This window comes from Barbatula barbatula (assembly GCF_947034865.1).
Source record: "Barbatula barbatula genome assembly, chromosome: 18".
Classification (NCBI taxonomy): domain Eukaryota; kingdom Metazoa; phylum Chordata; class Actinopteri; order Cypriniformes; family Nemacheilidae; genus Barbatula; species Barbatula barbatula.
Genome location: NC_136781.1, coordinates 5669976 through 5697667, shown reverse-complemented (window position 1 = coordinate 5697667; position 27692 = coordinate 5669976). Strand labels below are relative to the sequence as shown.

Here is a 27692-nt window from a genome sequence, read left to right as displayed (position 1 = left end):
TTTTGATCGGCTCAAACTGTTTTATTGTATTTCATGTAGGATTTAAAGTGATGTTTTAAATCAAATAGTTTAAAATGTTATATTTTCTTTTGTTTAGAATTGTTTGTTTCTTCAATCGATAAAGAATTGAGGACTCGGTAACAAACGGTTGGCGTTAAATCCGTGTTATGATAGCGCCCTCTTCTGTCTGTTTCGCTTTTTATAAAACTTGCACAACAGTGGCTTGGACGTGGGCTCTCAGTTCGTTATTCTCTTATTTTGTAGCCTAATGTTTTATTCTCCTAACAATTGAGAAAAATAGTTGACGTCATGATGATAGTTTGTTCTTTTTATTACAACACTTTGAAATACATTTTGGATTTGGGCTATTTTCGTTTTTGCTGTCACTGTAGCCTGTTGGACTATACTTTTTCTACTTAATGTGGGTTATTTTTGTTTATTTTTGCTCAATTTGTTAGATTTATTTACATTTACATTGTTAAAACATTTTACCCATTTTATTAACTTATAATTAGATGTTTGTGTAACATTCTTTAATGTGATTACAAATGCACTAACATAACTTACTGTCGTTTAATTCCCCTTTGGCTCTGTACTTTCATTTCAGAACAATTAGCCCCAAAAGTGCAAAAGATAAACAAACCCGAAATAAACATGATAATGCTTTGGATGGATCACGCACACATCTTTATATAATCTTGCACCTCTCTTATCTGACACTCCCATTGATGAGAGCAGAAGCCACACACTCGCCGCACGCGCTACTGCCGCCGCCGCCGCCGCCGGTATTCCCCTGTTGGTAGAATAAAGCCAGCGCGTGCTGTTACCGCCAGGGGATTGGAGCAATGACTTGTCAGTAAAGTCACCCACCCTCTGAGTATCTCAGACAGTTAGAAGTGTTTGAGAGCCATAGGAAGACGGCGAGACTCGGGGATCACCGGTTTAACCAGACCGGTCAGAAAGATACCTGAAGCGACGTGAGAAAGTCAGAATGGAAGAGGAGATGCTCCCGGCAGACGAAGGTCTCTCTGCGCCCAAAATCTGCAGGCAGCAGCGGAGCCCGTACAGCTCTCTCAAGACCTTCCCGAGCAAGCGCGCGGCGGGCAGGGTGAGATATGACAGACCCACAATGGTGGACATCCCGCAGCTAGGAGAGCATCACCTCAATCAACATCACCAGCAGTATTCACAGCGCATGCCGCTTCAACAAACCTCCATTTCCATCAGTAGCAGTCACCAGTCGCATCACCGTCTCTCCTGCGAGATCAGGCCCAGCAGCAGAGTCGCGACATCCAGCGCAGCATCATCAGCGGGGAGCGCCACGACGGCAGCAGCATCAGCATCATTTGGCAGCCAGAGGAGGGTCGCCAGCCAGGACACCAGCAAATACCCGGCGAGTCGCCATCAGTCTCCAGACTGCACCTATGGAATAAGCTCAGGTAACTGTTTAAAGTTTCCCCTAAGAAAGTTAAGTTATGAATTCATCATGAAGCTGATGTTAAAGGCAACGTGTCCTGTTTTAACAACAGCGATTTTTCAATTCCGCTTTTGTGGGCACGCGTTTCTTTTTCATCATTAGACGTAAATACTTACATACTTTGGTGGCCCACGCCCAAATGATGCGACTCATTTATTCATTCAAGCTGACTGCTCTCCACATGTTAAATTTCACATCAGGGATGATTGAGAGCAACGGCAACCTAATAATTCCATAATTGTCCTGCACTATTAAATAAAACGTCATACAGGTTCCTGTATGTTTAATGTGTTAGGTAGACAGACTCCTAAAATAGTGGACATTAAGTATTGTGAATGAATTTCTAATGAAGGCACTACAACTTCTGGATTCTTGTAACATCAGAAAATACTTTTATTTGGCCAGGGAAAAGTTGTTGCCTTCAGGAGAGGTCTTTAAAAAAAATTCAACACAAACTTTGACTTCATTACATGTTTCACCGTGCTGTTTTGGTACTATTGTTTCTTTTTTTAGGTACTTTTTCTGTCACTATGTCAGGGAAAAATTTTAGTTGTTTTACAAACATCTCTACATACAATCTGCTGTACACTGTGACTATTAATGGTTTGCAATAGAAGCTTAAAACAATTTGTTAAAAACAATTGGCTGATGAAAAAATAACAATGAAAGTCTTAGCTATTGTTTCATCCAATACTGTCCATCAAATCTATTTACATGTTACTGTAACAGCATTTATGGAAAATGTCTTTCCCACCTACAAAATGGTTTTACCAAACTGGTCGACTTCAGTGGAAACTGTTTATCATAAGCTTGCCAGAAGCCTTTCACTCTTTGAAGCCTCTGGCAGTGTCAAGTCAAGAAGCGGAGTTATTATCACTCAACAGCTTCTGTCAGTGTCAACAAACATACAGATGTTACTACTTGCAAATACTGTCACTTACGACTAAACAATATGTTTATCATAAGTGACTTAGACACATAATGTTTAGTTATTTATATATGCGTATTTCTTGGTAATGATTTGTTTAACATGCAAAATGTTTTGACATTTACCTGCAGCCCGGGGGCTCCAAGCTGTTTGCTTAATGTTTATTTCATTCATTAAACAATGGCTGTCGACAATCTTTTCAACAAAAAGGTTTCGGATGCCTGTTTGTAAACAGTGCATTCCACTTTCACACAGAGCTCTTGGGTTTCTTGTTGAATATTCATCGAAAAAAGAATAGATGTGGGATTTTGAGGGTCAATCAGACAATACTAATGGTTTCATCTTTCTAGTCCCGGAAAAGACAAGGACGTCGGTCTGAGATCAGTGCAATAATCCAAATTGCATTTAAAAGCTCCTCCAAAGGGATTGTGATTAAAACAAATGTGGCTCATAAATTTGCCTCTGCGGCACATGTTGTGTTTAATGAAATTTCATGAGGCTCGCTCTGCGTGTCAGACTGAGGAAAAAAGGGAGGGAGGGATTGGAGAGAGAGAGGAAGAAGAGGAATCGAAAGCTGGAGAGGAGGAGAGAGGGAAAGATAGATATCAGATAAATATCAAATCCATCTCGCTGGGGTAAGCAGAGATGCTGCGCATGTTAATAAATGGCCACATCTGCTTAAGCCTGATAGACACATCTCGGCGACAGCAGATATTCACACGCGCCAGTCATACGGGTCCTACAGCCAGTGCCTGAGCTGATAATTGTCTGCCCTGTGTCTTTGTGTGAGGGTGGCACATTCATAATCATCCTTCGAGACACGCATTAGATTCTGCATTTGGGCGCGGCCACAACGCTGTGGTGAGAAAGTAATTCTATATGGATGATTGGTTGGTCAGTCTACGTTTTAATGTGAATAATCTTTCTAGTTCTCATCATTTGGAATGATTTGGAAGATATCAATAGTTTATATTAGAATATGTGTTAAATCTTGCAGGACGTAGTTTCTGATTTTAAGATAAAAATAAAGGAAAGAGGAAGCAGGGTAGAAGATGTAAAACAACAAACTCACAGATAGCTTTTATTTGAATCCAAAGTAGCTTATAAAGCAAAGTGTACTTATAATACAAATACATTTTTTAAAGCCATTTATTTGAAATCCTTGAAAGTTTGCTTTGATTTGATTTGGTTTATGTGTATTCCTAGAATGCTTCGCATGAGGCTGTTATTTTATTTTATCGTTTCTTTTCTGTAACAATAAAGATTTGTTCATGTTTAATGTTAATTTATCTTTGAACAAACTGTTGCCAATAAATTAGATACATATAAATCTACAGCCAGTTACTGGCAACTAGCTGCATAACTAGAGCAAAAATGTTTACATTGTAGTGTACAGTTTTTCTCTAAGGCCAGCCAATAAGTCCTAGCTGTTGTCTAGTTAATACTTTATTTATACTTTTTGGCATTGGCATCTTTTGGCATCTATGCATGGCCAGAATTTTGAAGTATTCTCTATTGCTCCCAGAACTCTTTGTAAGTCGTTTTGGATAAAATCGTCTGCTAAATGACTAAATGTAAATGTATTGCGAGAGAGAATTACATCGCCAAAGAAAGATACATTTTTGCCTGCAAGCAATAAGCAATGGTCATGAAATTAAGAAAAACAGACATCAATGTTTGTGATTTCCCCTCACAGAAAACCGCCTCATACTGGACGCTTTCGCTCAGCAGTGCAGTCGAGTTCTCGGTCTTCTTAACAGCAACGGACGGCTCCTAGAGCCCCAGCCTTCCCTCGTCCCTCCATCCTCTTCCATCTCCGCTCTTATCAAACAAGAGGATAGCTGCCTGTCTTCAGGAGAAAGACTCAGTGTCAAGCCCAGGTTAGAGGATTCGTCTGTGGAGAACGCAGGTGAGGAGACGCAACGTGGGAACCACTGGAACCGACAGCAAACGTCAGCTTTCCTTCAAATTTTCACAGAGTCGCTTCAGAACTACCTGCTGTCTGGACCTCAGTCGTCGGACGGCGAGCGGTGCCGTCCGGTAGATGCTGAACTAGCAGCGTCAGGGTCCCCGCGACAGAATTTATGTGGCTGGGCATCACCTTCTCCATCAGAGTCATACGGACACCCTTCATCCACACTGCCTGAGGAAGATGAGGAGGAGGAAGGTTGTTGTCCTCGATGTATAGAGCTGGAGCAGGAAGTTCTTAGTCTACAGCAGGAGAATGAAGAACTGAGACATAAACTGGACAGCGTACCAGGTATTAATTTAGAATTAGTTCATACTCTCCATAAATATTTGGGTTATTTCAACCCAGCCCAGAATTTTTTTATATTTAACTCCACAATGGGTTAAAATAACCCAGCATTTTGGAGTCAAACAACCCAGCATAAGCTCATGTATAACCCAACGGATGGCTTAGTCTATTTTTGACCCAATACTGGGTTGAAATAACCAAATATTTTTAGAGTGCATAATTTATGATATTTAGAGTATAAAATTATATTTTTATAATGTTAATGTTTGTTATATAGCGCTTTTTACAATTATCAATGTTACAAAGCAGATGGAAAAGAAAACATATCGACTATAAGCATAACATATAAGGTTATGCAAGTCACAAGACAGGTCAAATATCATATAAATAGACTATAAATTCCTATATGCAGTGTTAATTAAATAAAACTATAAAATTCTAGCAGCCCCCCCCGGCCAGGCAAACAGTGCAAAACGGTATGCAAACGGCGGCGAGGAACCCAAATCTCCATTGGATGAGAAAAAAACCTCAGAGGGCAACCAGGCCTAACCAGGGGATTCCAGTTCCCCTCTGGCAAAAGCTGCAGCCTCTGCACAAGCTCGACAGTGCTTGCATTACAAGGCAAAATAAATCAAATTAGATCTAAGATTATCATTAATAATCTAATAGCGATTGAAATTTTGTAGTGAAAAATGTTTTGTAATTCAAATTTGTAAAAGGGGATGATGAACATGATGGTTAAATTTGTGTCCTTTTTGATACAAAATCCAGAGTGGGTTATTATAATTAATCTGTAAAAGTACTGCGTGCTGTGAGCTACAGTGACCGGCCCAGCCACTTATTTTTAGTATCCTTTAGGAATTAAATTTTGAAAGATTATTCAAGTTTTACTGTGCTAAAAGTGTTGGTTGAAATGAAGTTACTTGTTGTTACAGTATGTTGCCTTCTCTTGCACAGCTCCTTGTCAGAATGTTCTTGAATTCTTTAAGACTGTTCTTCAGCACTACAACCAATATGTTCAGCCCCAACCTGAAGAGCAGCTCACTGAGGTAAGAGATGAACAGGCATATCTTAAGAAGTGCTGTCACAGCACAAAACCACAAAGATGTTGGTTTATGCTAAAAACTGTAACCAGTGGAACATGAAGTGAAACTGTCATTCAAATTAAAGACTAATCTGAGGATCTGAAAATAACGTTTTGACGCACTGTTACATAAAACTAAACCGCATAATCCTTTATTATTCTAGTATTGTTCAGTTTGCCATAATTTGAGCATCTAAAGAATTGTCTTGTGGCACAACAGTTCATGCAGTATCCTTTTATAGCTTACATTGATATAGTTATTGTTGTGCTAAAGACAGCATTACACATGCTTTTATCCTTTTTATCCTTTATCCTTTTATCCGTTATGATTTTATAATCTCATTCTTAAATAGGGCAGTAAGCAGCTTCTGGGGAACTACCCTCTCTTCATCACCAATAAACAGTGGGACGAGGCAGTCAACTCCTCAAAGAAAGATGGCCGACGGCTCCTGCGTTACCTAATCCGGTTTGTGTTCACGACAGATGAGCTGAAATACTCGTGTGGTTTAGGGAAGAGGAAACGTTCAGTGCACACCGGGGAAACCGGACCAGAGAGACGACCTCTGAATCCCGTCAAGGTCACCTGTCTAAGAGGTAGCAGACTAAAAGCACTGACTTCAAATTATATGTAGAAAAATATGTAAAAATAAATAAAGAAATAATGCAATTGTTGACATGGATTGGCTCTTAAATTAATATGGATAACATTTTCAATTTTGGGTGGAGTATCCCTTTAAATCTCTGACTTTCATTTGCAGACTTTGCTATCTTGGTATATCTGAGCACAGTTAAAGACGTCTTCTAAAACACCGGAGAATCATATTTAATCTCATTACTGTCTACAAAAAACAAGATAAAAGACATTATAAATATCTAATGTTTGTTATTTTTCCTAAGGGTATTAGATTAACATTATCGATGTTATAATTGTGGAAACTTAATTTAGCATCTTAAATTAGTTTGCCTCCTGCCTTGTGTTTGTGTGTTCACACAAAACACACATTCCATCAATCTTTCTCATTCATCCTTCTTTTTTCCTCTGCGTCTCTCAGAGTTCATCCGGATGCACTGCGCTTCTAATCCCGACTGGTGGATGCCATCCGAGGAGCAGATAAACAAAGTCTTCAGCGATGCGGTGGGGCACGCGCGGCAGGGCCGGGCTGTTGGCACTTTCCTGGGCAACGGGGGCAGTGGGAGCAGCAGCAGTGGCAGTTTATACATGGAGAGCTATGACGGGCAGCTGTCTCAAGATGAGCTCTATCTGAAAGGCTCACAGAACGGACTGGGGGATTGAAAAGCATCTTCGGTTTAGCCTTCAGCTTTCAGTTCCCTCTATAGTTCACGATGCATAGAGAGAGAGTACAGCACTTACGTGATGGTTAAGGTCTTTTTTTGAATGTGTGGCTGAATATAATCCTTATTCCTTCCTGTGATTTTCAGATTCAGCAGTAAAATTCCAGGGAGTTCACACCTACCCACTGTTTTTGAATCATGTGTGGGACTCTTCCGTGATGTTTTGTTTGACTGTGTGTTAAGCAGGGGACAATGGCTTCATTTTACAAAAATCAGGTTTATTGTGTGCTCCATTTAATATCTGTTTTCTAATTTGTTTCAATGAATGTGATTGAGAATGTCATTCGTTATAGCAAAATGAATGTATTCAGTTATTTTACTTCATTGTAAATAAGGAGAGCTTCCATCGGATTTGATGTTCATAGAAATGAGGTGCTATTATAACGTTCTGTTATTTTCTAGTATGTATTACATTTAAAGTGCCACCCCTTATTTAATCATATGACGTTGAATTATCTGTGATGTTTATAAAAAACTGTGACACAGTATCATAGTGGCTGCAGGATAGAACACTGGATGATCAACTTGTCCGCATTTGTGACTGTGGAGATAAATCTGTAATGTATTGTTTGTTGGGTGGCTTCCTAATGTTTACTCTGACTATACAGAAAAGGAAGCAATGTTGTTTGTAATCTGTGTCAATTCAAGTTTGTCAAGAATCAAGCCTATACAATTTATTCTATTTTGTGGGGCTGTGAGATATGCCCAATTGGTTCAATTCTGTTTGCATAAATTAAATGCCTTAAAAAGAGGAACCACTACAAATACTGCCAATTCAGACTGTTGATACTCTCTTGGTATTCCTGCTAAATCAATGGCCTCATGCTGTTTGTTGGTTTGAAAACTGAGAGTATTTTCTTTAAATGCCTTAGAGAGGTTAAGATATGCTATAGCAGAATGTCTCTGTCTGTTCAAACTGTTCCGGTCAATGTAGAATGTCTGGTGGAAATCAGTCAAAAGCAACAATACATTTCAACTAAATTTAAGTTTTCTGGTGGTGGGAAAACCCCGGCATTTATGATTGAGTCTCTCCCTAATGAGAAAAAAACTCCCTATTGATGTGGGAGTTTCATATCTAAAGATCTGCAGCACCATGCATCTGCAACTAATAATGCCAACTTTGCCCCCACTGAGTCAACTAAGTTTTCATTCTTGGGTTCCGGTTTAAATGCCAGGGTTCCCCAGTTATAAGAATGTTGATGGAAGTACTATAATGTCTTTTAAATAATTTCTTCCCATTTATGCATTTGGCAGACGCTTTTAACCAAAGCGACTCACATTGCATTATGCTATACATTGTTTGTTTCTAGTTATGTGCAATCCACTTGGATCGAACCCACGACCTTGGCATTTCTAGTGCCATGCTCTAACCACCGAGCTACAGGAAAGTTGTCGCAGTCCCATGTTGCAGTTGGCTCTGACCACCAGACAAAAGTCTCTGTTGTAACCTGTTGTGATTGTACGAATCCATAGTGATTGGAAATTGTCTTCTGATCTATTCAAAGGTCAACACTGTGAATCCCGTCAAATGTATTAAGACTGTTTCTGCCGCGCCAACAAACTTCTGTTTGCCCTTCGAACAGAAGATGCATTTATGTAATGTGGACACAAATGGCAAAAGGCAATGAATTGATTCAACAATGTCATCTGTGTTCTGATTTAATACAGACTTGTCTATTTATTCCAGCCATTTAACAATAGATGGCAGCAGACAACAACACAGCCATAACAAAGTCTCGTGAAACCAGTTCAAAGGCTGTCAAATTCACTTAAGGTTGAATAATTCCCTATGAGTGCTCGTGCTGTGTATATATATATATATATATATATAGGCCTAACTAGTATGTGCAGAAGATTCGCCACGTTGCTTTTGTAGTTTTCTTATAACGTCAATAGTCTTAAAAAAAATAAAAACGATAATACAGACATATACAGGCGTATTTTATGACACTCCTTACGTATATTTACATCCTCAGTTTATGTTACATTGCAGGCGTCAGGGATTGCGCAACATATATCAGCGGTTCAAAAAACATTAACCACATGATTCTGTATTTTTCTCATGAGAGACCAAACAGACATGATCGCGTGTTGTGCTGTAGGCCCCACCCCTAAACACGCACAGTCCCATCATCATCATCATCACTGCACCGCACCGCGACTGCGTCCAGCGTGGAAAAGTTTGTCCCACTCTCATTTCCAGCCCACTCCACGTTTCGCAGGGGCTTAGATTGTTTTCATCTGCTTGATAATCCCACTATCGTAAAGTTGTGTGTGAATAAAACGCTGATAGTAAATCGCAGCATGATTACGGGCTGCCTTTCTCTTTAATTCCGCAGGAGACTTTATTGCGGAGTCCCCACAAAATGTTAGAGGGCGGGTCACGCTCGCGCAGCAGTAACGCAGTGAGTTGTCAAAAATCTGTCGCGGTGGTCCACAACCTCCATTACAGTAACCTGTCGTGAAGTTCATCCCGTTTTTATAAGCGTTAAGCCTGCTTCATCTTCCGCATGGGTCGTTTTACCTAGAGGATAATGCAGAGATTTGGTGGTGGCGTGAGCGCGCACTCACTGCAACTTCAAGCGGCGAATAGGCGCAAGGGCGCGGGAAGCGCATAGTTATCCACTGCGCAAGTGTCACTCTGCGTGGATAATCCCAAACAACTGCGTCTCCGACCGCAGGGATGCCTCTGATCAGCCTGGACGACGACGATCAGAGATGGGTCCCTACGCACGTCAACGTGACCGTCCTGCGGGCGAGGGGTCTGCGGACGAAGGGCAAGCAAGGCAGTCGATATGTTTACACTATCATCCAGGTGGGTAAGGAGAAGTACAACACCGGCCTGGTGGAGAAGGCGGAGGAGCCGCAGTGGAACGAGGAGAGCTCGTTCGAGCTGGCGCCCGGTTTGCTGGAGGCTGCAGGGACGAGCGCGTACCCGCCCGGGAGCAGCAACCTGGTGTTCACCGTCATGCATCGAGTGCTCATCGGTCTGGACGTGTTTCTCGGTCAGACTATTGTTCCGTTGGACAAAGTTTTCCAGGAGGGAATGTGTCCCATAAACGAGTGAGTATTAGTGCTAAAAATAGGCCCTAGTGGGCTATTCATCCAGGGCCTTCACACAAAAAGTAGTATGACTGTACCATGGTAGTACTGTGGTTCTTTCATACAGTCGATTTCATGGTATAAAATGATTGTCATGTGCCATCCCTTACAAAATGAACCCTTGTTTTACTTAAGTAGCCATGTTTTTAGGTTTTATTTGTAGTACAATAACTGCAAACTAACCATGCTTTTTTAACCATGTGTTTTGCAAACAACCATAGTTTAAGCAGGATATTTGTAGTAAAACTGTGGTTAAACAAATTGCAATTTCACCAGAAGATATGGCTCATGCACTTTAACTATAATAAAATCAATGGATTTTTTTCTAATAGTAACAATAAAACTTTTAAGTATAATCATATAAGCAAAGTCATATAAGCCTTCCTTGTTTTTCAGTTGATATGGTCATGAGATATTTCACACAAGCATGCCAAAACTGGTTGCGATGGTTCGGGGAGGAAGGATTTCTGGGCACTCGTTTCACAGTTGAGCAGACATTCGCATAACAGAATTACAGGAAGATTATTTGGCCAACCCTCAAATTGCAAATAACTCTTCTATATTGGTATTGAATGTACATTTTAAGGTAATGCCAGGCCGCAGAAGCCACGCAAGCATTTCTTGGGAAGTGTAAATCCAAGAATGCCACAGTGATGGGATATCTTTTTTCTATGGACAACAACAGCAGCATACTTCCAAAGGCATGCCGCGTCTAGTTCTTGTCAGTATGCTTGCATAGTCCTGGCTGGCACAGAACCGTGCCTCCTCAGGGCAGTACCAGCGTGTTACACAATACTCAAGAATCTAAACTGAAGCACCATAAATACATGCTTTACTGCGTTTTAACAGAAATAAATATGTGAATCTTGCGCTATTTTGTATTTGTAGACCAAATAAGAAATTAAATTCAGTACGGCTCATTGAGACTGTTATTAGGGCGAGTGAATCATTTCATGGAAGTGGAGGACAGAGATGAGTCTGGCGGGGGCCTTTTGGCCGAAGCCTCTATAAACAAGTGAGAAAGGAAGTCAGTGAGGCATGCTGAGCAACAATAACATTGTTATCGTCATATTTGAAACGCCGTCCTTTATTCCCACGTCTGTGTTTAACTCGGAAGTGTAGTATACAACTTGCAAAATTAAATTAGCAAATGCACAGATTGTGTTTAAGAACAAAACTAAAAACAATCATCCAGACCATACCTAGCAACCACTAAGGACACCGTAGTTTCCTGTAGCCAGTCCTTCAGCCATATGACTGACAGGTAAAGCAACCAATCACGTTTCGTCTTGAGCCATGTAAAAGTTTAGAGGCGTGGAAGTGTCCCCGCAGTAACCGACTGGTGTAAATTCACGAACGTTTCAAAAATGAACAGCAACAAAATTATTATAATTATACTTTTAAGAATTAAGCGTTAAGTCGATCGTGATGAATTGTTGTTAACACGACAGCTTACTACTTAGATCAGACGGCTTTGTGTTGTTTCCAGGTGGTCCGTTAAAGAACGCGACAAGCATGTCTACCAGAAATCCAATTTAACCAGATGACTACTTCGAACCTGCTAAAATGTTTCCAAAAAAGTGTGCCATATGCATCAGACGTTCAGCCAACGGATCGTGGGCGTGACATCTTGGGCTGAGACTCAGGACACCCTAGCAACTGTTCAAGCAACATCCCAGTAACCAGCCGGAACACCTAAGCAACTTCCTATCAACCACTCACTCAACATTTGTTTGAACACATTTTCTGGTTGAAGTTTTTTCTTGCGTCCAGTTCTCTGTTCTTTAAATCACATGGAGAAATCCCTACTAACTCATTAAATGTCATTGTAGGCGTGTGGCCATTCTGCACATCTGGCTTTAATTGAACAAAAACATTGCACCTCTCTCTCTTTCTTTCTCTCTCACCCTTTGTGTCTCTCTTTTCTACCCTCTCACAGTTTAAGATGTTTGTCTTGGCTCTCTGCATGTGTGCACACATGAGGTGCTTCGTGTTGTACCGGAAATGGAGGAAATGGTTTCACCACTGGATTTCACAGAGACAAAGGGGTGGGACCATTCACAGGGAATAACATTCGCTCAAGAGTCACTCCAGTGTTGGTCATTTTTAGCCTTTGAGATATTCGGTTCATTGTTATGCAGAACATTGTAAACCAGTGTTTTAAAAGAGTGAGAACATCAATTTAAGAGTAATCTAACATCTGGGTCTTGCATCTTTCCAAAATCAGGAGAAATATAATTATATTAATCATATTTACAAACTTGTATTGTGCATATAGGTGAACGTTTATGGAGGACCTTAAAGACAATTGAGCTGCAATCTGTAACTTTTTGGTTGAAAAATAAATAAAATAAGCACGTACAGAAAATCAAGTTTTTCCCTTAGTCCCTTGTGCAACAAATTATTAATAGTAATGTTTTATAAGCTGTTGGGCGTTTTATTCACAGCTCATTTTGACATCAATCAAAGTAAAGATAAGTGTTTAAAGAAGCCTGCAATTTAATGTTTCAAACAGATTTAAAGAAATGTGTCGATCCAAAAAATCTTGGATACTCAAAAGCAATATACTTTCTTTTTTTTCAAATTGTGTTTGGTCCTAAAAAAACAACACCTTTTGTATTTATAAAAAACTTAAATATGCTTTTATCTCTTTTATTTCTGTCTGTATTTCAGGTGGCTTAAGCTGCACTCCAAGGTTGGTCGAAAAGAGAAAGAGCGAGGAGAGCTGCAGGTGACCGTTCAGTTCACTCGCAACAACATGACTGCTAGCATGTACGATCTCACCATAAAGGAAAAGCCTCGTTCAGCTTTTGGTAAGCTCAAGGACCGTGTCACAGGGAAAAAGAGAGGGGACGTAGAATCCTCTTCTGCCATTTTACCCGGCCGCTACGCTGCTCTGTCTGGGTCTGTGGGTCCACCCTTTGCAGTTGATGGTGGACCGGATGAACCGGGTGAAGAGGAGGGGTTTGATGAACACAGGAGCAAGATGAAAGATTTCTTCCTGAAGGGGAAACTGCGTAAGAATTCTGACACACGCTCTTGTTCTTCCTTGGCGTCGGACAGTAGCATGGCGTCATCCGCCGGGGATCCATTTGTTCCGAAAGAGCTGTCCAAAACTCCCATATACAGCTGTAGAGTAATGGAGCCCTTCCACGTGGACAGCGAAAGAGGGATTAAAGGTCAGGAATTTACAGATGTGATTGTGAATTTATTACGATATGACAATATCAAACATGTACATTTACATTTAGTCATTTAGCAGACGCTTTTATCCAAAGCGACTTACAGATGAGGATATGCAGATGATGTATGCAGACATGTCCTGCATACATTGTAAACCTTGTCTTATGGCTTAATTTGGTAGAAATTCTGAAAGCGTGAATGTTTACAATAAGAGATCCTACAAATGCTTAAGCATTTCTCAAATGTCTGTTTGAGCAAAATGATCACGGCTTAACTCTTTCTCTACTTCGTAACCCTTTGTCGTCTTCTCCTTCAGTGCTGACCCACAAGCGTGCACACAGCGATGAAGCCAGAAAGATCACCGGTGTTCCCCGGCCCAGTCCCGCTGTGGAAACCCTAAAAGGTCAGAGCACGGGGCTATCCCAATCCACCATCTGCATCAACGGCAGCCATATCTACTCATCTGAGCCTGTCAGCCCCAAAAGCCCAAGCTCTATCCCAGCCAAGCGTTCGCTGTTGGAGAAATGCGCACCCCTTTCTCGCTCTCTCCAGAACCTCACCCGACGTGGCGAGGATTCGCAGAAGAGCGATGGAAGACGCTGGTCGATTGAAAAGAGCAAGAAGGAAGACGGTGAGGCAGATGGATCTATTTGTCAGACCACCTCAGAGGGGAAGCCAGCACAGGCCGCTGGCCCTCCGACGGCATCTTCTGGGGTCATGGAAGTGGTGGACAAAAGGAGAAAACTGAGGAAGACTTTTTTTTCTAGTGGGAGGAGTGAGTCTTTTCCAGCCAAGCCAGAGCAGAGCCAGGTTTCCGTTCCGTTTGAAGGCAGACGTAGGGGATGGTTTGGCTCCGGTGAGTCGCAAAACAAGCCAAGGTGAGTGAAGGCCAAGCAAGGCCATGAGGTTTTGTCTTACAGTCCAGAAAATAAAGAATGTATGCTAGCGCTAGTGTCTCTCACAAATAGCTGTTCCCCGTGACCTTTACAACCAACATTTTTCCAAAGGAAAAAATTTCTTTAAGGGAGTGGTTTTATATGCAAGCCTGACTCTGATGCAGCAGTATTGCAGTAGCGTTTTCCATCCCATTCCTTTGAACTGCGCATGATCTGCAGAACATGGGTAGATATTTTTCTAAGATCTCATAAGAATTACGTTCCATAAATTTGTCGAAGCATAAAAATCATTTTTATATACCTTACTTTTCAATATCTCATTTGTTTGTTCAGCAGCATTTTTGCTCACATACAGCCATTTTGTTGTTTAATCTGATTTATTTGGATTATTCTGAGTTTTTAAGATGACAAAATATAGATTTTTCTCATTTCTTTTTTTTTTTTTTTAAATCAGAGCTTTCTTAGTTCCAGCTATACAACAGTATTGATTTATGAACACAGATTGCAAGCTGGTCACACTTCCCTGTCTGATATAGCATCAGAGCAAAACATGAAGAGAGACTGTTTTTTATTTATTAACATGTTTCTATAACAGAGAAGAACTGTCCCTCCCCACCTATAGCTTGATGTTATGGCCCATTACACAGTATGACTAAAGAGGACTACTTATGCCTTCCCTCCACAGGCTGGGAGTTTCTCCTAAGGTAGAGAGCAGCTCAGACATAAACCCTTCTCCCCCCCTCTCTTACCCCCCCAGTCAGCCCCCATGCACTCTCCCTATCAGTTGTACTACCGGTTCAATGTCTCCCCCTAGTGGGGATCACTCCAACCCATTCACCTGCTCATCCCCAACACCACCTTCCATCTCCCCCTCCAACCCTTTCCTCACTCGACTACAGCAGAATCCATTTTTCGAGGATCTTATTGCCGAAGAAGCACTGAAATCTCCTGTTTACTGTTCTCCCAATTCTCACCCAGCCCTTCTCAGCCCCTTTCGTAACAAAATGCCTGTGATAAAGCGAGAGAGACCTAGGAGTATGGCCAGGCAGAGGTCTCTTCCAACCATTATGTCTGAAACACCAGACACCTCGGGTAACTCGAACGCTAACTTGAACTTTTCTCAGTCTGAGAGGGCCAGGGAAGACGATGACTTTGAGGCGTTCGCCACCAGCCGCTTGAAATCACCAACGGGAACCCCAACAACATCATGTGTACCAGATGTGAGCCAGGTGGTATTTGTAAATAATAGACCAGACAACCGTTTGAGAGTTGATGAAGTTGATATGGATGTTCCTAAGCCATGGGATCTCCCTCCTTTGCCGCCTCGTAGACCCGTGAGGAACCAAGTCGCAGGCAGGGAGAGATTCTCCGACAGCTGGTTAGATCGAGCACAGGAGTTGGCTGTACAGAAAGAGGCCTGCTTCCTCTCTCAGACTGACTTTGCTTCTCTGCAGCATGTGAGAGAAGGAGATATGAAGAGGAACTCTCAAATTTCATGTTTAAATAAAGAGTTTAACACGGACCACATTTCCTCACTTGAGCTTGACAAGATGCATCCTTCATTAGAAACAGAGTTACGAAGTGGCTTGCTAGAATTTAAGGAAGAAAGACTCGTGCCAGAGAGGGGTCAACCTCCTAATTTAGGTCCTGCGTCTGATTTTACTTCAAACAACATTCCCCACAGTTCTCCCAATGGTTTCGGTGAGGATGCACTCCATTCCCATCATTCAGAACCAGAAACGCTGTGTTTCCCGTCTGACTTTGACACCACAGTGACTGAATCGCTTTGCAGTTCCCCTCGGACCCAACCAAAACACGACTCTGAATTGTCCTGTGAAATTAATCCAAAGCAAAAACAAACTTCTAAAACTGCAAATGACATTTGTTTGCTTGTCCTCCCCCATAGAGATTCAAACAACAACACAGATAGTACTTCAGAGTTAGCGTTTATTGATTCAGGAAGTTCTGCGTCTGAGCTGCCGCTTGAATTGAATAAAGACATTAAACCTTCAAAAGAGTTGAATGAGTATTGCATTTTGAACTCTTCTGGGAACGAAATGTCACCACCTAGATGTTCACCGGGGTTGTCTGAGGATTTATTGTGCAGGATAGCGTCAGAGCTAAGTAGGTTTTCACCAAAGACGACGTTTATCACGGACACGTCACATATTAATGACTCACAGAATCATAACGATTTGGATGATTCGTCACTTTTTCAGAGATCATTTGAAGAACAAGAAGCCAAATCGTGCGAATGCACAGCTTCAAATGTAAACTGTGAGTCTCGTGAGGTTGACGTTCTCCAAAACAAAGACATCTCTGTGACCACACAAACACACTCGGCACGTGCCACCGATGACTTTGTGACTCAGATGGAAGAACGTGGGGAAGCAGAAAACAATGATGTCATACTCACTACACACGATGATGTAGACATGCTTAAACAGACTTGTCCTTCAGCAGAATCTGAGGATGTTAACCAAACCTCGAACGCCAGTGAAACCGAGGACTTCAGTTTGACTTGTGATGAACGAATCAGCTTCGAGGACTTGCATGCAAAAGTAGCTCCAAAAGGCTCAAGAAGCCTATATAAAACCGATGTGAAGTCAGCCCGCATCAGACCACGGTCCACCACGGGCTCACCCAGAACCATCATGGATGCCGAATCTCCGAATCTTGCATCAGATCTCATTCTGCATGATACCTCTCCCTCACCCTTCCCATTAGCTTGTACCAATGCCTGTCTCCATCCTCACCCTGCCCTTCCTATGAACCCCCTGAATGAGATGCCTAGCATGGGTTCCACTTCCTCCACCAAATCCCAGCCCCAGGTTGATGTACCGCTCCCCCTCTCACCTGAGGAGACACAGCCAGCCAGCGTCCTCCTGCCCCTTGAGGAGAGCAGGTGAGACCTCACTGCCTTCGAAAACACACTTACGCCCTCTTCTCTTCACTCACCTGAGAAAATGACCTCATTTTCCTACAAATGCACTAGGGTAGGCTTATAAATATATATACAAACTTCTTTTGCTCACAGCTTGCTATAATTTGGACAAATGTGTAACACATTTTCTCCAGCACCAGCTCTCCTTACACTTTACGTTTTCTTCTGGTCTGCTTTTGGTCTGTGTTTCCTTCAGTTCATTTGTTTTTCATCTTTTCTGTTGCTTTATGCGTCTGTTTGGGTAGGCATACCACAACACATCCTCTTTAGTGGAGGTAATAAAACAAAAGGTCTAGAAAGCAGTATATTCAGTGTGATAAAAGGTTTGATGTTTAAGAGGTTTTGTGTGATATGTAGACTAGTGCCATGTGAATCATAGTATCTTGCCCTAGAGTTGAAGTAAATTTGAGCACAGATATTGTTAAGATGTCTGCCATTAAAATGAAATGATTATGAAAATAATTTTTCATTATATCGTATATATGTGTAGCTGTGGTGTCTTATATACTATTACATTATTTATGTTTGTTGTGAATAAAATTTAATTGTATAAATAATACATTTTATAATAATCTTATACAATATTCTTCATATAATTATTCTTATTCTCAATTATTCTTAGTTTTACTTATTTTTTAAATATGATTTTAACATAAAGCAATAAAACCACTTGATGTTTTTTCCTCTGACATTGCAAACCTATTTTTTTCCATGATCAGCTATAATAATTCAATTCAATAACATAATGAATAAGCACATGATTCTTGGACAATTGTCATCTGACAATATTTATTTTTGTTGTATCGATTCAATACTTTGTCATGGCTTTTTCCTGTTGCTTGTACTATACTCTTTAGTAAGATAACAATAAAGTTTAAAAAGTAGGTCAATGCTGACACAGGATTACTTCAGCCATGTACAAGTAGATTCCTATGGTACTTATTTGTGTTTTACTTCTGCTGTACAGCCCTCACCCAGTGAAGCCTTTGACCAACACTTTGCAAGGAGAGAAGAAATCAGAAAGCCGCTCGGTGCTGGAGAAACTCAAGTCCACCATCAACCCAGGACGATCTGTGCCACTGACACCTACTGAGGAGGAGAAAAATCAGGTACTGACGGCATGACATAAAAGATTAATGTATTCCTTTGTGTTCCAAAAACATACAGCTTTAGAACAACACCGGGGTGGGTAAATTATGACATTTTTAAACTTTTTGTGAGTGAGAAATCAGAAATTGGTGAGCGGTCTCTTTAAGTATTTGGAACCCATGCAGGTACTAAAAAAGTGTATTCAGCAACAAAACAGAAAACGTAGATGCTCACAGTAGTATTGTCTTTTTCTCACAAACATGTCTTTTACTCTGTCTGTCTGTTTTTATTGTCCTTGGCTCTGATGGAGGCTCGTGCTCAGTACCAGAACATGACCAACATGGAGTTGATAGCTCTGCTGCTTCAGCAGGAAATGGACATGAAAAAGCAGCGCGCTGAAACCGAGGTGCAGGTGGCCCTGCTGGAGAAGCGTGAGGCTGAATTGAAGAAGATGAAGGTTCAGGTCAAAGACCTGGAGGACTATATTGACAAGCTGTTAGTGCGAATCATGGAACAGACGCCCACCTTGCTGCAGGTACGTGCTAGACCCAAATGACCAGAGTGACCCATTGTGCCAGAAACGCCTCATGCTGAACTAAAGCCATTTGTGATGCTCCATTAAATGTAAAAACTGCCAAGATCTTGTAGACACGATACAGCTTTGCATGCTTCCATATCCACAATCAGTTAAAGTTTAGTATAGCAACTGCTAGTCAAGCTAAAAGCACAAGGCAGTGGACAGTTACATAAAAACATGTATGTAGTTGTAAATGGAAGGCACATACCTCCGGTTAATACTTAGATCATTTTCTAATATTTCTGGGATCTTTACTTCAATGTATCATAACGCTGAACAAAATGTCTCTTAAATTGCAAAAAAATGTAAATGCGAGTAAACACACTGCCTGTATAAACTGACTTCTATAGATGGTCACTATAACACTTGAAATTTGTTATTTCCTCATTATTAAAAGTAAAGTATTTGGGAAATACTGATATGCTATAAATCCTCTGAAACAGTCGATCTATTCTCAGAAAATTTTCAATTTTTGTTTCAGACTTATTAAATTAAGTTCACCTGTTATTAACACTAATACTTCCAGTAAGTTTTGAAACGTCCGTAATATTTAATACATAAAATGCAACACATTGTGTCAAAGTTGATGTAAAATATTACTTTAAATAATATTATTTGTAAATAAACCTGTAAATAAATCATTCTTGATAGCTTTGAAAAGCACCTTATAATACGCAGTATGCAAAATCCATAGTTCTTGACCTAGTCAGCTTTGCCTCAATGATATTACAGATGTCAGTGCATGCCCACGGCCATCAAGCACACGCACTAAAGTAAATATAGTCTTGAAAACATGTAAGCTATGCAACCACACACTTGCAAGCTGTAGCTTAAGTTAAAATATACTACACAAATATATTTATGAAGCCTTAGCATTGCAGCATTCATAAATCATTGCTAAAGTAGCAGATTTAGTGACCAGCTAAACCACAAAAGCCCAAACAAAGCTTTAAAAAGTGTTGTGTTTTAAAATGTATGTCTCATGTTTTTTGAAAGTGTACCTACTTTATATTAGTGTGGCTATTTTTTTTTTTATTCAGAAAGTGTTTTATATTTTAAGTGGTTCCAAAGTTTTACGTTTATCCTGTGTTTCTGCTGATGAAAATTATGTGAGGTTCTAAGTTTCATTGTTGGAGCTTGAGAAAGTACAGGGTTACAATTAATGTCGTGAAGATTGTTGTTAACTCACCGAGTGTTAACCTGTGTAAAGTATTTCACCCACAAGTGCATCCAAAATGAAAATCTCAGTTTTCTAGTTTTAGTATTCCAGTGGGTTTCAGGAGAGAACGATGTTACACTGTGATTTTGGATTGTGATGTTACTATTCTCTTCTTTTGTCTTAAATGATCAACGTGTTTGTGGATTTATTTACATGCTACATTCACATTTGTATTTTTCTTTCTGTTTTATTTATTGCTAATAATTTCAAGCAGTCTCATTTTCAAAGTTATTTAAATAAAGCTATAAAGTAATTTCTGTGGAGGGTCTTTGCTTTGTTTGGTTTTAATGACATAAATGAAACACATTACAGTACTGGTAACAGCGGTAATACTTTTGATTCCAACTAGATGGCGCTGAGGAGCTTTTGATGTGACTACTTGAAGTTTTTGTATTTAGATTACTCAACCAGAGTCTTTATTTTATGAAATAATACAGTGCAGTTTTACGTTTGTAACAATGGTATTTTGTGAAACTGTGCCCTCCTGAAAAAAAACATTTCTAATGGTTTCCATAACAAATAATCTGTTCATCAACTAAACTGTTTTTACCTTTTAAGTAATATGTTTTGGGCAACATTCAACAAATAAGATCCCAACCCATTACCAGACCCACAGATATCATTACATACAACACAATTCTTATTTAACCTCAGAATTAATCTTTTTTTTCAATTAACAGAATGTCAGGCTTTGTGAATTATAATAGACCAGAACCAGAGCGTGAAATGTGCTCTTCGGCTCGAGTCCAATAGGAAACTTCAGTTCCCATGAACCTTTGCGCACTATTGCTTCACTAGTTTCGCACCCGAGTTGACTACACTTCAACAATTCCGTCTCATGGACCTTTTTATTATTTAACATCACTCAGCCGCTGCAGAGATGCCAGAACCAGCGTCCTGCCCGGTGTTTCAACTGGGAAAACCGCGCTATGACCAGGTAAAGAGTTTACAGTCATATTAAAGTGCATCTTTGTCTGGGCATCTTTGATGGGCGTTGATAAACAACATATCTGTGCAGATTTGCTCCAACACCATGTTGCGAAAGTCGTCGGTTTTCGTGCATTGCGTGGTGTCTTCTGTTCATTGGTTCGTTGCATGGGTTTTGCGGGTGCAGATGTTTGCGATAAGCGTTTTTTTCTATGGGGTTTTATTACACCGTTGTGTTGTAACACCTTAAACATCAAATGAATGTCAGTGGCACTTCTTTTTATATGCAAATCACAGAGATGCTTGTTTCAAAACAGGCGCGTTGAATACAAATGCACCGGTCAGTTTATTGTTTACATGCACAGCCTATTGGGAGTAATTTACATTAAGTTTAATATTTCTTATTAGAAAATCCGAAGACTGCATGTCATGCGTGGTTTCTTTTCCTTGGAAAATAATACATTTAACATGCACATGATGAACCCCCCATTATTCATTAAATATTCAAGTTTTGTGTAATGAAATAGAGGCAACTTCTGCGCAACGAATTTAAATAATTGTCTCATCAATTGTTAATTCATTGAGATCTCACGCGCTCATTTCGGTCAAATGAATGACCGTCTATTTAAGTCCCGTTGCCTCCATGGAAACGCCACGGTCGTCCTCTCTGAAATCCGCACATGTCAGTCATCAGTACTGAGCTCGGGGTTGTCAGATGCAAGTTCACACTGATATTGCAACGCATGATGAAATGCAATATAATATTTAGGGTTGGGGGTAGAGATCGTTACCTTTGCATTGCATCTAGTGAAGGACTGGGCGATGGAGCAAAAACTACCTTCCGTTTGTTATTATGCTCTGAGGATGTGTGTATAGATAGCCGGGTCTCAATTCAATTGTATGCTATCAAAATATGCATCTGATTATCACACCATATGCCACTTGAATGAATAATTAACTTTGCGTGAGTCTGCAGGGAAAACTGCTTGGACCGGCTTGTCAAAGGGGCAAGTGACATTTTGGTCGATGTTCCAAGAAACCAAAAGAAACCTGAATATTAATCAGGATTTGTTTTTATTTCAGTGAGGAGGTCATTGGGGCAATGCTTATTATTAGGACCCAAGAATTTTCTGCTAGTAGATTATATTAAAAATTTGTTTTTGAATGGCCAAAAACCAGCTCATGTGTATCGGACTAACTCGCATTCACCCGTTTTTATTTTTTATTGCTCCTGATTTTAGCTGAAATCAATGGAGCTGAAGGGTAACGGTGTATTTTTTCCTCCTGCTCCCGAACAGTGTTGGATATTCTCTAGGGAGCAGAAACACATACATAATTAACAAGACTTCTCCTGCAGACATGCGCTCACTTAGCTCTCTGCAACAGCTTTGAAGCAGGTGTCTGTAGACCAGAAATAACATTAGTAGCCTAGATGAGTGAGCTCAGCAGATTTTTTGCTATAGTGTAAGATAAAAGCGATCCAGACTACAAGGACCTGTGAGATGAGACACACAACATATTTTTGCTAGATAAATCATTTAGATGTGGTAGATTGAAGCTGCTTTCACTGTGCGTTCCTGGCCAAATAAACCCTTGGCATGCCCCATCATTGGGCCTCCAAAACAGTTGGCTCTCAATAAACCGCTTGTGTCGCTGCCCAAAGAAGTGTAAAAGAGAGAGAGTGGAAATGTTGTAGGCAGTCATTGACAGGTTGAAGACTCCTCCTTTCAGTTCTGAAGCTTTATACAAATGGTTTCGGTTCAATGTCATTATTTTTAATATTTCAGTAATGCTAAAATTAATAGGAATCTTGATTATTTAAGACCTTACACAAAAAGTTGCCTTGTTCATTTTTTAGCTTGGCAATGCAGGCATGTAATAATGCATTGCTTTTCTCCCTCAGAGCACATTTCCTGGCAGGTTGAGACACTTCATTGACATCATTGATCCTTCCACTCTTTTTGTGACAGAGGTACAAAAATATAATTTAATTTTGTTTTATTATTTAGAATTGAGTCGAATGATTAGTTAATATTCTCGCAGCCTACCAATCATTCATATACTGTAATTAAAGGAACCGTTCACCCAGGAAATTAAAATTCTGTCATCATTAATTATTCTCCAAACTCATACGATTTTGTAGTGTAAATGTTTTTGATCACCGGTATGAATAAATAAATTGATAGAAAAATTTGAGCATGATGAAAGATCATTTTTCGGTGATATATACCTTTTAGTTCTAGCTGTAAAAAAGTATTCCTTCTTTATTAACAAAATAATTGTTAATCTTTATAGAGTCGCTTAAAGGAATGCCTCAATCTCCTGGATGATTTTAAGCGAGGCAATCTTCCTCCAGGAATAACAAACCATCAGGTGAAATGTCTACAAATAAAACATTTACGTAGGTGTTTTCAGAATCAGTAGATGTGTTTTTTAAAAGCTTGTGACTTGTGTTTTTCACCTCTGTCTAGCTCTGGGAGGCTCAGAAGGTGAAGCAGGTAAGACTCCTACGGTCACTTGTTAATGGTGGTTGGAAATAAACTGACTGACTCATCTGCTTTCAGGCCATCATTCACCCTGACACCGGTGAAAAGATCTTCATGCCTTTTCGCATGTCAGGTAGGAGTACAAAACGTGAGACAGATATAGAGAGAAAAAGCTATCTGGAGAATTACTATTAATTTCTGCATTTATGAAAAGAAAATGCCGTTGTGGTAAATATATAAAGACAATATGTTGTTAACCTTAATCTGCATGGTGTTAGTCATTAAAATAATTTGAATTGATGAACTGCTCTTGTTGAGATTCTTGAAAAACTCGTTAGAAACCTGACAGATTGAAAGGGCAAAACTTCAACAAAAAAAATACGAATAGGAGCAGATGGTGTTTGTGCATACGCTCAACAGCAGTGATGATTTATGTATGGGAGCAGCATTGCCATACGTGCGGCATACATTATTTGAAATATTCCGAAAAATACAATAACTGATGACAACCATACAGTCAAAGTTATTTTTCAGTTATGATTTGTTGATCTTGTCGTTTTTGTCTTTCACAGGCTATGTGCCATTTGGAACACCAATCGTAAGTTTTCTGTTTGCTTGAAAAAGGTCAAAGTTCAAAATAAAAGACCTCAAAAGGAGCAAAAATATGAGCGCGAGAGAGAGAGAGGGAAATTGCAAATCATTATGTATGTCATTATTATTCACCAGTGTTGAAATATTAAATATTTTTAGCATGAGAGATTTAATATAAATCTGGAATAAACATCTGTTGTTGTAGATATTTGTAAATTATTGGCATGGCAATCAACATGGTGCTGTAAACTCGGGTAAATAATTAAATTGTTATCAGAGGTGATGATCCTTCCCCTCTTAACTTGCAGGTTGTCGGTCTTCTCCTTCCAAACCAAACTTTGGCCTCTACTGTGTTCTGGCAGGTACATGACTTGTTCTCATCATTTGAGCCCCTCAATTCCAGGAAGCATAAAGTAGACAACAATATTATTACAAGCTGACTCTGCAGTATAACAGTATCTCAGCAGCTTGGAAAGAACTTGTTTGATGTAGTTCGAAATTAATTCAATTTTCGGTATATATTCTACTTTCCCCAGAAGCTGGCCTCGCAGTTATAAAAAGACAATACTTATAATGTTCATCTGCGTGTGTTTGTGTCAAGCTAATGCTGAATTTCTCTCCTACAGTGGCTCAACCAGAGTCACAATGCCTGCGTGAACTACGCCAACCGTAACGCCACAAAGGTACGGGTTTAAAATGTTCTTTTTATTCAGGTCAGCCTTTTAATGTCCAAAGATTGAAATGTAGTTGCAGATGGTCGTTCAGCGAAGCGTTTCCCTTTCTCAATTCCATCTGAATGGTCATGTTTTCCTGAGGGCCACACGTCTGTTCTGCATCTGAGGCTCTTGACCTCCATAGGCCTCTGTGCTTTTGCATTGCACTGCAGAGTCTGTTGTACATCATCTGCAACAGATGTTGATGTTTTTTTCTCTTTAGCCTACACCAACCTCAAAATTTATTCAGGGATACCTGGGAGCTGTCACCAGTGCTGTTTCTATAGCGGTAAGTGGATGATGTTTGAACATCTGTGTTTTGTACATTTAAAGTACTTTAAGATTATTCTTCAGCTAAAATGTTACTTCAAAGTATGAATAGTGTATAAATAAATAGACATTTAGTGAAAACATTTTCGGAATTCTTGTACACTATTTTATACTATTTCCAAACCTCTATAAATTACTTTGTTCTTTGAACATAAAAGAAGATTACATTTATGCATTTGGCAGACGCTTTCATCCAAAGCGACTTACATTGCATTGTACTATATAGTATTGTACTATAGACCTGTACATTTTGTTTCTGACTATGTGCAATCCCCTGGGATCGAACACATGACCTTGGCGTTGCGAGGGCCATGCTCTAAACTCCGAGCCACGGGAAAGCTATATAAAAAGATATTTTGAAGAATGTTGGCCATTCAAAGTACTTTTTCTAGTCTGTGGTAGTTAATACTGCCCCATAGCTGTTTAGTTGCGAACATTCCCTTAAATATATTTCATTGTGTTGAGCAGAAAATGTTTGGATTAACCGTACTTTAATTCAAGGCAAATTCTGTAAGAAAACATTACACATAACACAGCTAAAGATAAATGAAGCCTTCAAGTATAAAGACATATAATGTTCATACTTTTAACACAGTCTTTCAAATCTTGAACATTTTGTAAACTCTGTTTTTAGGTGGGTTTAAATGTACTTATTCAAAAATCCAGCAAATTTAATCCAGCCACCAGACTGTTCATACAGAGGTTTATCCCATTCCCCGCTGTAGGTATGTTCATATACAGATGCTGTACAGTGTATTGCTTACTACAACAGATCCATTCACCAGAGTATCCTCTAATCTTTGTACTATAAAACTCCCTCTGCTGTTAATATGTAGTCATGACACACAAATCAGACACTACTCATTGGTGCACTTCAGATTATTCTACAAATAATCATGCGATTTACATCAGGTTATTTTCACCTATCCATCCAATGCAAACTTGTATATTAAGATGATGAGATTTCCCATTGATGAGAATACCACGGTTTTGTTTAGCATCGATATTTATCTTAAAGGTCTGCATATTTTTTCAGCAAGTGCAAACATCTGTAACGTGGCTCTGATGAGACACAATGAACTGTCTGAGGGAATAGATGTATTGGACAGCAATGGAAATGTTGTGGGATCCTCACGAATAGCTGCAAAACATGTGCGTATATTAATAGTGCATTTTACAATGTATCAAATAAGCTTTACAAAAATAATGAAAATATATACTTTTTATTATGTATAAAAAATTGTGCATTACAAAGAATGTCACAAAATAAAACAAACCATCATAATTTAGGAAAGATTTTGCTTTATTTTATTTTTCCCAATTTTTTTTTCTATCAGGCTCTGATAGAGACTGCAGTAACGCGAGTGGCTCTGCCACTGCCTATCTTTGTCCTTCCACCAATCATCATGGCTTTCTTGGAAAAGTATGAACTAACACATGCCTGATCTACTTATGAAACATTTTGACAAGTTTAGGATGAATATGACCAGTAACTTATGTGTGAAATGACCTAGTTAAACCAAAATGCAAATACAGCTTTAAGAGTCCGTTTATTGTCTTATGCCAGGCTCCCTCTGATGCAAGCCCATCGTCGAATGATGCTTCCTGTGCACAGCTTAGTGTGTCTGGCTGTCTTTGGTCTGTCCTTGCCATTGGCCATCAGCCTTTTCCCACAAATGTCACAGGTACTTTTGTAATTCCCGCCACAGCATGTAGGAGAGATGAAGAGAAGAGCTATATCCTCTCTCCAGCAAACACTTGGTGCAGCTTTAATTTTGTCCATTGACCTGTCATAAATCTTTGCACGTATGTGTCCTATGAATAATATTATAGCTGGGAATTGCTTGTTGTTAATCATTTTTTACTCCTCACAGATCGAAGCATCTCACCTTGAGCCAGAAATTGCCATGGCAACAGATTGCAAGGTGCTGACTTACAACAAGGGATTGTGATGAAAGAGTGATGGAAGGTGGAAGAGTGCGAAAGAAAAGCAAAGAGGAAGAGATTCTCTGTTTTATCAGTTGTCTGAGAGATGCCAAGGACACAACAGTAGCACAAGAGGTGCAAACAGTATTAAGGAGAAAAAATGCGTACTGAGCAATAGTAACCAGCTAACCCTTTCCTCACCTTTTGAGCCATTCATCAGATTTTACAGAACTATTAATTCATAATTGCAGTATTTAATATTTTTACAGATTACAGTTAAAGGTCTTACGTTTAATTACCTTTTATAATAACGAATGTTAGGCAATGTTGAAAAAAACGCAAGCACAGCTTTAAAAGTAATTCTGTTATTATGCTCAGCGAATGCACTTTAATAGTATTTAAGGTATTTACTTGCATGTCGTATGTAAAACCTCTAAACTTTCTTTAAATGTGTACATAGTTCTGATGTTTTATAACAGAAATAGTAGTATTTTAAGACTACTGTACTTCTACTTATTTTCACTTGTTAACATTAACAAATGTTAGCATTAACATTTACGTGTTTAATAATGTAAATAAAATAAAAAAATGTTTTTTTCCGCTACCACAC

At 39.6% G+C, this 27692-nt stretch overlaps 3 protein-coding genes across 4 annotated transcripts; all 3 read left to right on the top strand.

The window, feature by feature from the left end:
• Positions 1-10: 10 nt before the first annotated feature.
• Positions 11-8760, top strand: bend4 (BEN domain containing 4). The gene is made up of 5 exons (XM_079479526.1): positions 11-1439; positions 4102-4665; positions 5620-5711; positions 6100-6340; positions 6799-8760. Exons 1-5 carry the CDS (start codon positions 992-994, stop codon positions 7038-7040), a joined length of 1587 nt encoding a protein of 528 aa, XP_079335652.1. The 5' UTR covers positions 11-991; the 3' UTR covers positions 7041-8760.
• On the top strand, positions 8750-20366 carry rab11fip5b (RAB11 family interacting protein 5b (class I)). Of its 2 annotated transcripts, XM_079479525.1 has the most exons (7): positions 9259-10162; positions 11691-12249; positions 12875-13380; positions 13701-14262; positions 14966-17185; positions 18192-18333; positions 18624-20366. In XM_079479525.1, exons 2-7 carry the CDS (start codon positions 12206-12208, stop codon positions 18867-18869), a joined length of 3720 nt encoding a protein of 1239 aa, XP_079335651.1. In that variant the 5' UTR covers positions 9259-10162; positions 11691-12205; the 3' UTR covers positions 18870-20366. The 2 variants fall into 2 exon arrangements, with proteins under 2 accessions (XP_079335650.1, XP_079335651.1); XM_079479524.1 differs by lacking the exon at positions 11691-12249 and having other exon boundaries at positions 8750-10162.
• Positions 20367-20887: 521 nt separating this feature from the next.
• sfxn5b (sideroflexin 5b) lies at positions 20888-27686 on the top strand. The gene is made up of 14 exons (XM_079479519.1): positions 20888-21046; positions 22940-23008; positions 23332-23409; positions 23508-23534; positions 23601-23655; positions 24095-24120; positions 24422-24475; positions 24740-24796; positions 25050-25115; positions 25791-25881; positions 26193-26308; positions 26494-26579; positions 26724-26841; positions 27031-27686. Exons 1-14 carry the CDS (start codon positions 20990-20992, stop codon positions 27106-27108), a joined length of 978 nt encoding a protein of 325 aa, XP_079335645.1. The 5' UTR covers positions 20888-20989; the 3' UTR covers positions 27109-27686.
• The last annotated feature ends 6 nt before the right edge of the window (positions 27687-27692 follow it).

Excerpts from the sequence above, each read along its gene's own strand:
- bend4 (XM_079479526.1), top strand. The coding sequence starts at position 992 with ATGGAAGAGGAGATGCTCCCGGCAGACGAAGGTCTCTCTGCGCCCAAA. Across the intron at positions 5,712-6,099 it reads CTGAAGAGCAGCTCACTGAG|GGCAGTAAGCAGCTTCTGGG; the intron begins GTAAGAGATGAA and ends ATTCTTAAATAG. Across the intron at positions 6,341-6,798 it reads CAAGGTCACCTGTCTAAGAG|AGTTCATCCGGATGCACTGC; the intron begins GTAGCAGACTAA and ends TGCGTCTCTCAG.
- rab11fip5b (XM_079479524.1), top strand. The coding sequence starts at position 9,783 with ATGCCTCTGATCAGCCTGGACGACGACGATCAGAGATGGGTCCCTACG. Across the intron at positions 17,186-18,191 it reads CTGCCCCTTGAGGAGAGCAG|CCCTCACCCAGTGAAGCCTT; the intron begins GTGAGACCTCAC and ends TCTGCTGTACAG. Across the intron at positions 18,334-18,623 it reads CTGAGGAGGAGAAAAATCAG|GCTCGTGCTCAGTACCAGAA; the intron begins GTACTGACGGCA and ends GCTCTGATGGAG.
- sfxn5b (XM_079479519.1), top strand. The coding sequence starts at position 20,990 with ATGCCAGAACCAGCGTCCTGCCCGGTGTTTCAACTGGGAAAACCGCGC. Across the intron at positions 25,882-26,192 it reads TATCCCATTCCCCGCTGTAG|CAAGTGCAAACATCTGTAAC; the intron begins GTATGTTCATAT and ends ATATTTTTTCAG. Across the intron at positions 26,309-26,493 it reads CACGAATAGCTGCAAAACAT|GCTCTGATAGAGACTGCAGT; the intron begins GTGCGTATATTA and ends TTTTTCTATCAG.